The sequence below is a fragment of the Paroedura picta genome, chromosome 2 (assembly GCF_049243985.1).
Source record: "Paroedura picta isolate Pp20150507F chromosome 2, Ppicta_v3.0, whole genome shotgun sequence".
Lineage (NCBI taxonomy): Eukaryota > Metazoa > Chordata > Lepidosauria > Squamata > Gekkonidae > Paroedura > Paroedura picta.
The window spans coordinates 178,430,358-178,441,111 of NC_135370.1; the positions used below are offsets into that span (position 1 = coordinate 178,430,358).

Below are 10,754 nucleotides of genomic sequence, written 5' to 3' on the forward strand. Positions count from 1 at the left end.
CCTTTTCTGGAAGCTCATTCCACCAGGTAGGGGCCAGGACTGGAAAGGCCCTGGCCTTGGTTGAGGCCAGGCGCACTTCCCCGTGGGCCAGCGCCCACCAGGTAGATCACTGCCACAATCAGAGTCACAGGCATGGCTTAGAAGAGGAAGGAAATGACCGGGAGACTTTCCCCGACGACTTCCGGCTTCTTACCAGCTCTTTGGCCTCCGCCAGAAGATCCTCCACGTCCGAGAAGCCGAAGCTGGCCAAGGTGATGAACTGGCTGACGACAGTAATGAATTTGTCTCCCGGGTGGGACGGCTGAGCCTTCTGGTATTCCAGCTCCTTGGGAGAAATGGGTTTATTTCCATGAGGGAGGGAGGGAGGGACTGAGGGGAGCCCGAATACGAGGTGCCGGCCGTGGCGGAGGAAGTCCTCAGGACCCGCATCATGCTTTTCCCCCAAGAAGGCAGGGCCCGTTTCTTTTGTAAAGGCCCAGGGCCCAGCTCTTGCCACTAGCCACAAGCGTGTGGACCAGGTAGGTCTTTCCCAAGATTACCCGTCCCTAAGGGATTATACAGGTGTACTCTGATTAGCAGAGCCTCTTGTGGCGCAGAGTGGTAAGGCAGCTGTCTGAAGCTCTGCCCATGAGGCTGGGAGTTCGATCCCAGCAGCCGGCTCAAGGTCGACTCAGCCTTCCCTCCTTCCGAGGTCGGTAAAATGAGTACCCAGCTTGCTGCTGGGGGGTAAACGGTCATGACTGGGGAAGGCACTGGCAAACCACCCCGTATTGAGTCTGCCATGAAAACGCTGGAGGGCGTCACCCCAAGGGTCAGACATGACTCGGTGCTTGCACAGGGATTACCTTGACCTTTACCTTTTTACTCTGATTAGCATTCACTACCGCCAAGATTGACAAAGGCGTGCTAGACGAATTGTGCTTAAATGCGGCGGCAGGAAGAGGTGAGGGCATCTGCGTGCAAACCGAGACGGCACTGCCCTGAGCTGGACGGTCTGAGCTTGCCCGATCGCCCCAGATTCCAGAAACTCAGCCGCGTCATATTTGGATGGGAGTCCAGCAGGGCTACGCAGGGGCAGGCAAGGGCAAACCATCTCTGATTGGCTCTTGCTTAGAAAATTCTATGTCAGGGGTGGTCAAAGTGTGCCTCTCCAGAGGTCCGTGGGCTACAATTCCCATGAGCCCAAGGGGCTCATGGGAATTGTAGTCCACGGACCTCTGGAGAGGCACATTTTGGCCATCCCTGCTCTACGGGGTCACCACGAGTTTGAGGGCACGTCCCACCATCCACCCGATATTACAAGGGGCCTTTAAAGAGTTATTTTGTGCTATCCTAGTGGTCCGTATAAACGTCCCCTTTCCCGTCTCAATAATTATCATGTCTTAGTACAGCTGCACAGAACGGGAAGGCAGCGAGCTATGACCTAATCTCATCCAATCCCAGAAACTAGGCCAGGTCCGTACTCGGATGTGAGACAACCAAGCAAGATTCTGCAGAGGCCGGCAGTGGCAAGCCCCCACTGGCCGTCTCCGGGGAAATAGGCAAAAAGTGCGGCGTTCTCAGCTGATTTTCGGTACAGCTGCATTTCCCTGAAGACAAGTTGAAAAATTCAGCTGTGTTCTGGCTTGGGTCTACCAGATGCTTTGAACTGTCATGGGCTTAAATGTATTTCTGGTCTTGTTTTTGAATCACAGAATCATAGAGTTGGAAGGGGCCATACAGGCCATCTAGTCCAACCCCCTGCTCAACGCAGGATCAGCCCTAAGCATCCTAAAGCATCCAAGAAAAGTGTGTATCCAACCTTTGCTTGAAGACTGCCAGTGAGGGGGAGCTCACCACCTCCTTAGGCAGCCTATTCCACTGCTGAACTACTCTCACTGTGAAATTTTTTTTCCTGATATCTAGCCTATATCGTTGCACTTGAAGTTTAAACCCATTACTCCGTGTTCTCTCCTCTGCAGCCAACAGAAACAGCATCCTGCCCTCCTCCAAGTGACAACCTTTCAAATACTTAAAGAGGGCTATCATGTCCCCTCTCAACCTCCTTTTCTCCAGGCTGAACATTCCCAAGTCCCTCAACCTATCTTCATAGGGCTTGGTCCCTTGGCCCCAGATCATCTTTGTCGCTCTCCTCTGTACCCTTTCGATTTTATCTACGTCCTTCTTGAAGTGAGGCCTCCAGAACTGCACACAGTACTCCAGGTGTGGTCTGACCAGTGCCGTATACAATGGGACTATGACATCTTGTGATTTTGATGTGATGCCCCTGATGATACAGCCCCAAATGGCATTTTGGTCTCAGTTTAGGCCAAATGCACACCCCTGCCCCCTGCACGGATCCTAAGAAGGAGAACGCCACAAGCCACAGCGTACACAAAACTCCACAAAGGGAAGCCCTTCCAGCAATCAGGAGTTTTATAGAACTCTAGTAAGAAATAACGAGACGCTGCCCAGGAAAGAGCAAGCAGCCGGCCTCTCGGAAGCCGGGCGGAAGCTTCACTTCCTGCCGCTTCAGGCTCGATGCTTGAAACAAGAAAAGCTCTCTTTGATCACAACGGGAGACCACGAAGCCAACGAGCCACACTTACCGTCTCCACTGCTCTGAGCCCGCTCCGTAAGTTGCCAATTTCCTTTTCTAGTTCCGTCATGCTGCCAGAAAAGAAAGAGAAAGATGTCAGGTTTGCAAAGCTGCTCCCGGGAAACTTCCGGAACGCAGTTCTGAAGTCGCTCATGTTTCTCCCATGGGTGTAGGGGTGGGTGGGAAGACACGTGCGGCACATGGACTGCTTTTGGATCAGCACCACAGAGGCAGCAAGCGGGCACCCACCACAGAAAGCAGGCCCGTGAAGGGCTGCGGTTCAATGGCAGAGTTTCTGCTTGCCATGCAGATGTTTATAGGTTCAACCTCTGGCGTCTCCATATAAAACAGCCTTTCTTAACTTTTTGACATTCTTCAGGGTGGGCAGGTAGCTGTGGGTTGGACTACATGAGCCTGGAGGTCCCAACTCTAGCAGATTCTGTGTATGAAAGGGAGACAGGGCTAATGCCCAGCCTGATACCTTTTTCATTGTTTTCCTGCTATGTCCTGTTTAGTGCAGGGGGTTGGACTAGATGACCCAGGAGGTCCCTTCCAACTTGATGATTCTAAATTCCGTCTAAACATCCAGAAGAAGTTCCTGACAGTTAGAGTGGTTTCTCAGTGGAACAGGCTTCCTCGGGAGGTGGTGGGTTCTTCACCTTTGGAGATTTTTAAACAGAGGCTGGAGAGCCATCTGACGGAGAGGCTGACTCTGTGAAGGCTCAAGGGGGTGGCAGGGGACAGTGGATGAGCGATTGGGATATGAGTGTCCTGCATAGTGCAGGGGGGTGGACTAGATGACCCAGGAGGTCCCTTCCAAATCTATGATTCTATGATTCAACTGAAAGGCAGGGTACAATCGGAAGAAAAAAACTTACTGGACTTTGGCGGCCTCAGGGACATCCTTCAGTTCTTCATGCAGGCTGAGCACTTGGGGGTACTTCTTTTCGACGATGGTGATGAGATAGTGCAAAAGGGTAATGTTCCTAGGACGAGACAGAGATTGTTACACAGCTAATAATCCTGCAAGGAATACTGGGGGTGGGGGGTGGGGAGAGAGAGTTGGTTTGGGTTTTTTTTGGTTTTGCATCTCAGTAGGAAGAATGAGCTTCCACTTACAGGTAAAAGTTTCAAATACAAGAACTGGTTTCCAAAATTTGCCGTGCATGAAAGCGACTGGTTGCACTGATAAGACTATGGTAAACCCTGGTTGCCAGAGTTCCATTCTAGACCTCATGGATAAGAGCCAGTTTGGTGTAGTGGTGAGGAGTGCGGACTTCTAATCTGGCATGCCGGGTTCGATTCTGCACTCCCCCACATGCAGCCAGCTGGGTGACCTTGGGCTAGTCACGGCACTGATAAAGCTGTTCTGACCAAACAGGAATCTCAGGGCTCTCTCAGCCTCACCCACCTCACAGGGTGTCTGTTGTGGGGAGAGGAAAGGGAAGGCGACTGTAAGCCGCTTTGAGACTCCTTCGGGTAGAGAAATGCGGCATATAAGAACCAACTCTTCTTCAGTTCTCTCAGGGCTCTCTCACCCTCACCCACCTCACAGGGTGTCTGTTGTGGGGAGAGGAATGGGAAGGCGACTGGAAGCCACTTTGAGCCTCCTTCGGGTAGGGAAAAGCGGCATATAAGAACCAACTCTTCTTCTTCTTCTTCTAATACCCCCTTCCCCCTTGAAGCTGTTTCTGCTTATAGCCGCACCCACTTCTTGCAGCAGGGAATTCTACTACATGTTACTCTTTGGGTGAAGAAGTTCTTCCTTCGAGTAGTTCTAACTGTCTGGAGATGCAACAGGCACTTTTGGCAAAATCCAAAAACGTTCCTCAACGGGAGGTGGTGGGTTCTCCTTCTTTGGAGGTTTTTATGCTAGATCAGTGGTCCCCAACCTTTTTATCACCGGGGACCGGTCAACACTTGACAATTTTACTGAGGCCCGGGGGGGGGGGGGGGCTAGTCTTTTGCTGAGGGACGTCGCCGCCGCCTGAGCCCCTGCTTCACTTGCTTTCCCGCCGGTGCCCCTGACTTCCTGCCACCCACTGGGGGGCGCTGTCATTAGCAGCTGCGCAGTGCCACGCTGAGGGGGAGCCCCAGCCATGGTGGCCGCTGGAGAGCACCAAAGGTGAGCCAAAGGCAGAGTGGCAGGGCAGCCCCCGAGGCAGCAGCCGGGGAGGAGAACGAGGAAGAGCTGCGGCCTGGTACCAACTGATCCACGAACCAGTCCCAGTCCCCGGACCGGGGGTTGGGGACCACTGTGCTAGACGGCCGTCTGACAGAAATGCTGATTCTGTGAACGTAGATTGGGAGTGGGTGGGCACAAGGGATTGTGTCTGAGCTTGGCTCTTGTAGAATAGCAGAGTTGGAAGGGACGCCATGGGTCATCTGTGGCTCTTTCTTGCATGCCCCGAAATGCCGATCGCCACTTGGGGTTGGGAGGGGAATTTCCTCCAGGACAGACTGTCCAGGGATTCTGGGTTTTGTTTTTTTTTTTAGGGGGGGAGGACATCATTTAGGCATGGAATTAGGGTCAGTGTGGTGGGCAGGTAGTTGTGAATGCATTACGCAGGGGTTTGATGACCCTGAAGGTCCCTTCCAACTCTATCATTCTATGTACATACAAATGAGGATGCGGAAAAGCCCTAGAACAGACTGCCAGGTTCATGTGGAAGAAGGGAGTCCGTAGGGTGAGTTTTCCAAGCCGTATGGTGCAATCCACCCCCAGCAGAAAGCAAAAGCCTCTCCGTCCATCCTGGAAGAAACCAAGTGTCTGCGAAGGGAGGAACCGCTTACTTGTCGATGCTGGATTTCGTGTCCGCAATCTTGTTCAGGCTCGAGATTTTGAAGCCGTACGCGTTCCCCCTTTGGCCTTTGTTCATGTAGTTGCCGAAGGCCAACACCACCTCCAAGAGCTGCTTCAGGCTCTTGCTGTGGAAGACTTCCTTGGAAGCGGCGCGGATGGCTGTTGCAGGCAGGGCAGGAAGGAATAAGGCGCAGTAAGAAAACACGGCTCAGTCAAAGGCACGGGTTTAACAAGGTGCTGCAATGACCCGTTTCTGTGCTGAAAACGAACTCTCAAAGCTATGCGCCAGCACACCGGTTCTTGCTGGGCCATAAATTGCAAGAGAGAGAAACACAGGAAAGAGAAGAAAAAAGTAGAACGAGCTGGAGAGAGAAAGAAAAAAAATGAGAGGGAGGAAGATGAATAAAAGGAAGGCAGGTGAAAGGCACAGTGTCCAGAATAGAAGAAGGAAGGAAGGAGGGAAGGAAGGAAGGAAGGAAGGAAGGAAGGAAGGAAGGAAGGAAGGAAGGAAGGAAGGAAGGAAGGAAGGAAGGAGAATTTGAATTCTGGGAGGGAGGGAGGGAGGGAGGGAGAGAGGGAGGGAGGGAGGAGATAGCACAGAATGGGTTAATGCAGGCTTTCTTATCCAGGGGTTTGTGAAACCCTTGGGTTTCTTGATGACTCTGGGTTTCCCGAATGAGTGGGTGTTAACTGATTTTATATACTTTTAAAATTTATTAAACATTTATTGTGTTACTAGATTTAAAGCCCGTTGTACTTTTAAATACAATGGGAGCTAGAAAGGGGGGAAGGAAGCCTTTTGGGCCACCTTCCCCCCCCCTGGCAGCGGCGCGGCTTTCCTCCCCAGGCCTAGAAGACTCTCCCCCCCCCCCGGGGCTGTTAAAGATGACAGCCCCCCTCTCAAATGGCCAAGGAAGGGCCTGGAGGGAGTGCGAAGGGGAGGGGCCCCAGGTGGGCATGCACACAGCTGTGCCTCCCAACCATATTCTGCATGATCGCACCACTTCTGGGGTTTCTTGAAGCCTGGGGAATAGTTCCGGGATTTCTCAACAGTAAAAAAAAAAGTTGAGAGAGGCTGGACTAATGTAACACATTAGCCTCCCCAACTGAAAGCTAGGAGGGGTACTTGGGTGTGGCTGCTAAAATTCCTGCTGCCCTGGAGGAGCGTTCCTTCTATTTTTCACAGTGAGTCAACTGTGATGCTGTTATGCAAACCACCTGCTGGGAGATGCTATCTAGTCTCCACCTGGCTTGGATCTTCCACACCCTCAGTGGGCTCAATGCAATTCATTATTGAAGGGCAATTTATTGATGCAATTTCTTGTGCTGTTAAAAAGACCAGGCTGCAGGCCCTGGGAAAGACCAGGGGGACCAGTGGGGCATGGGGACGAATGTTTATTTATTCTGCTTATTATCTGCCACTTCCTAACTGGAGTGCTTCCTGGCACATCCAGGGAATTGCTGATCGCCACTGTGGGATGGCAGGTGAATTCCCTCCAGGCCAGGCTGGATTCTGGAGATTTTTGGTGGGGAAGGGGATCACTTGGGCATGGAATTGGGGTCACTGTGGGTGAGCAGGTAGTTGGGAATTCTTGCATTGTGCAGGGGGTTGGACTAGATGACCCTGGAGGATCCTTCCAACTCTATGCTTCTAGGTAGTTCGTCCCTAAATCCTTTCCTGTACTTTATTATTAAGTTCATATGACCAAAGGTCTACAGCAGGCATGGCCAAACTGTAGTTCTCCAGGTGTTTATGGACTACAATTCCCATGAGACCCTGTCAGCAGCGGGCAGGGGATCATGGAAATTGCACTCCATGGACATCTGGAGAGCCACAATTTGGCCATGCCTGGTCTATAGCATTGGCCCTAAATCTATGCCTTTTGCAACTGCCAACATGGTATAGTGGTTCAGAGCAGCTAATCCTAATCTGGAGTACCAGGTTTGATTTCCCGCTCCCCCACTTGTGGCCAGCTGGGTGACCTTGGGCCAGTCACATTCCTGTTAGAGCTGTCCTCACAGAGCAGTTCTTCCAGAGCTCTCTCAGCCCCACGTCCCTCACAGGGCATCTATTGTGGGGAGAGGAAAGGGAAGGAAATTGTAAGCCACTTTGAGACTCCTTCAAGTAGAGAAAAGCGGCATATAAGAACCAATTCTTCTTCTTCTTCAGTAATCTCAGGGCTCTCCTCAGCCTCACCTCCCTCACAGGGTGTCTGTTGTAGGGAGAGGAAAGGGAAGGCAATTGTAAGCCGCTTTCAGACTCCTCCAGGTACGAAAATCGGGGTATAAAAACCAATTATTCTTCTTCATGTCTAGTAACAGGGGCTTTCATTATACATTTATGCCCCTGGGACTGTGCCCAGGACTGATTTTCTGCTTATTAAAAACCTTAAAAAGGAAATGAGAGAAAGGGGGGGGGGGAGAGAATCTCAGTTTGGCTTTAGTGCTTGCAATTTGGACGCCGGAAGAAAACCTACCTTCCACTTTGGGTTTGACTTCCGCAACCCGCTCGGCAAACTTCTTTTTAAAATACAGGGACTGGAGCCTTTGCTGGTAATGGTTTATCCTTCAAGAAAGCGGGAGAAGAACAGGTAGTTGAGGACGAATGAAAAGTTTTGACAGGAAGCTTCAGCCTACAGTTGAGGCCCAGAAATAACATCGTACTGTGCTGGCCTCTCCATCGAAATCCACCAAACTGAACTCCATCTGAGAGTTTGTTTATTTATTTATCATATTTATATACTGCCCTCCCCGGAGGCTCAGGGTGGTTTACATAAAACATATAAACAATCCATGAAACAATCCATAACATATAAATAACTGTAACAATAATACTTGTTGTTGTTAGGTGCGAAGTCGTGTCCGACCCATGGCGACCCCAAGGACAATGATCCTCCAGGCCTTCCTGTCCCCTACCATTCCCCGGAGTCCATTTAAGTTTGCACCTACTGCTTCAGTGACTCCATCCAGCCACCTCATTCTCTGTCGTCCCCTTCTTCTTTTGCCCTCGATCGCTCCCAGCATTAGGCTCTTCTCCAGGGAGTCCTTCCTTCTCATGAGGTGGCCAAAGTATTTGAGTTTCTTCTTCAGGATCTGGCCTTCTAAGGAGCAGTCAGGGCTGATCTCCTCTAGGACTGACCGGTTTGTTTGCCTTGCAGTCCAAGGGACTCGCAAGAGTCTTCTCCAGCACCAGAGTTCAAAAGCCTCAATTCTTTGACGCTCGGCCTTCCTTATGGTCCAACTTTCACAGCCATACATTGCAACTGGGAAGACCATAGCCTTGACTAAACGCACTTTTGTTGGCAGGGTGATGTCTCTGCTTTTTAGGATGCTGTCTAGATTTGCCATAGCTTTCCTCCCCAGGAGCAAGCGTCTTGTAATTTCTTTGCTGCAGTCCCCATCTGCAGTGATCTTGGAGCCCAGGAAAATAAAATCTGTCACTACCTCCATTTCTTCCCCATCTATTTGCCAGGAATTAAGAGGGCCAGATGCCATGATCTTTGTTTTCTTGATGTTGAGTTTCAAGCCAATTTCTGCACTCTCCTCCTTCGCCCGCATCAACAGGCTCTTTAGTTCCTCGTCGCTTTCTGCCATTAGAGTGGTATCATCTGCATATCTGAGGTTTGATATTTGATATTTCTCCCTGCAATCTTGATCCCAATTTGTGGGGTGGAATTCCCCAGACAGGGAAAGCTTACCTGCTCATTTCGAAGAGGAACCTGTCCGCCTTGGCCATCCGATCCAGCTCATGCTTGTGTTCCTCCAAGAGGTCGATGTCCGCTTTCTCGGGAACAAATTTTAAGAGCTACGAAGCAAGGGGGTGGGGGGGGGGGAGAAAAGGATGTTTTTATTTATTTATTATTTGATTTATCATCTGCCACCCCCAGACTTGCTGTCTCGTGGCAGTTCACAAGTAATATCCCCACAATAAAAACATAAACCACCCATCCCTTAAAACAGCAGCAGCAGCAACAACAAAATCTCAGCAGACCCCCCCCCAACCTATGCCTCGGGGAGTTAAATGGGGAACTGTACCTGCTCTAATGAGGAGAGGCCCAAGATCTTAATCGCTCTGGCCTCCACCAAATCCCTGGTGCAAGAGCCCTTGGTCTTTCAGGCCCTGTGGAACTGGGCAAGTTCCTGCAGGGGCCTAAGCACTTCCGGGACCTCATTCCATAAAGTTGGGGCCAAGACTGAGAAGGTCCTGGCCCTGGTCAAGACCAGGCACACCTTCCTTGGGCCAGGAACTATCAACAGATTTGAACCTGCAGAACTCTTTGTGATTCCCAAATTTGATCCTGCACACTGGTTTGTGATCTTGGCAGTTTTTAAAAGCCCGTCCTGTGTGGATTGCATCCTTTACTCCAAATGGATCGATCCCAAGCAATGCTCAAGTGAGGTGGTTCACAGAAGGTCCTCATGGCCCAGCCACCATTTTAACGCTAGGCTTCTGGAGGTGTCCAAATTTTGTTTACTAAAGCATTAACAAAGAATCTTTGTTTACTAAACTTTGTTTACTAAAGCATTAAAGGGAAAAAATGATTCCAAAAACTTTAGATTTCCCATTCCAGCTTAGGTTATGTCAATTTCATTATGTGGGGGTGATGTTATACAAACCTCGTACACCTCCTATTAAATTACCCCCATCATTTTAATCCATTTTATTCAGCCATCTGAGACCAGCGATGCTTTAAATCACTAGACTCGTGTTGCTTGTCAAAACAATGACATTTAAAAGGGGAAGATGTCGTTTGTACACTGAAGAAGGTGGAGGATGGAGGAAGGTGCAGAGGGGGCAGAACTATCTTGATGTGCCTAGGGGAATGACCTTCAAAGGACAGCAAAAGGGTGTCCGGTGGATCCAAGGGAAAGTATACGCTTTTGAATTACCTTTGGCTTGGAAGTGAAACAAGAGGAAACTCAGCAGAAAAGCACTCTCAGAAAATCCAGAGGGGAAAGCTATCAGAAAGCAAACTGGGCACTGAAGGCGGAAAATTCAATGTAGATTAGACAGAGAGTGTGTGATGGGCCCAAAGTGAGCCATTATGCATTGTGACATGGGGAGGGAGGGATCTGAACCTAGGCCTTCTCACCTGCTCCAGCATGTCTTTTGGCAAATCCTCTTGCTCATCCATCGTCAAAATGGCACGTTTGATTTCGTCATTTGATAGCTTCAGCCTGGAAAAGCGGCACCAAGAGGGTTATGTCACGAAGACACAGCTCAGAGAAGTCTTAAACAACAACTCTGGTGGCTGCCTAATTTGTAGTTGATTTATATATTTATTATCTATTTGTTTAGATTTTTATACCGCCCTTCCATACGGCTCTGAGCGGTTTACATAAAACATCATGAGGTACCGTATTTGCTGGCGT

At 50.1% G+C, this 10,754-nt stretch overlaps 1 protein-coding gene across 3 annotated transcripts in view; it reads right to left on the reverse strand.

Annotated features, from left to right (window-relative positions):
* The window catches only part of DAAM1 (dishevelled associated activator of morphogenesis 1), a 193,397-nt gene that overhangs the window by 7,894 nt on the left and 174,749 nt on the right, over positions 1 to 10,754 (reverse strand). For all 3 annotated transcript variants that reach the window (XM_077323960.1, XM_077323963.1, XM_077323961.1), the window contains 7 exons: positions 10,475 to 10,559; positions 9,080 to 9,186; positions 7,859 to 7,947; positions 5,372 to 5,540; positions 3,457 to 3,564; positions 2,589 to 2,649; positions 194 to 325 (listed from right to left, as the gene is read on the reverse strand). In XM_077323960.1, coding sequence (XP_077180075.1) covers positions 194 to 325; positions 2,589 to 2,649; positions 3,457 to 3,564; positions 5,372 to 5,540; positions 7,859 to 7,947; positions 9,080 to 9,186; positions 10,475 to 10,559 — 751 coding nt within the window. The remainder of the gene's footprint in view (positions 1 to 193; positions 326 to 2,588; positions 2,650 to 3,456; positions 3,565 to 5,371; positions 5,541 to 7,858; positions 7,948 to 9,079; positions 9,187 to 10,474; positions 10,560 to 10,754) is intronic.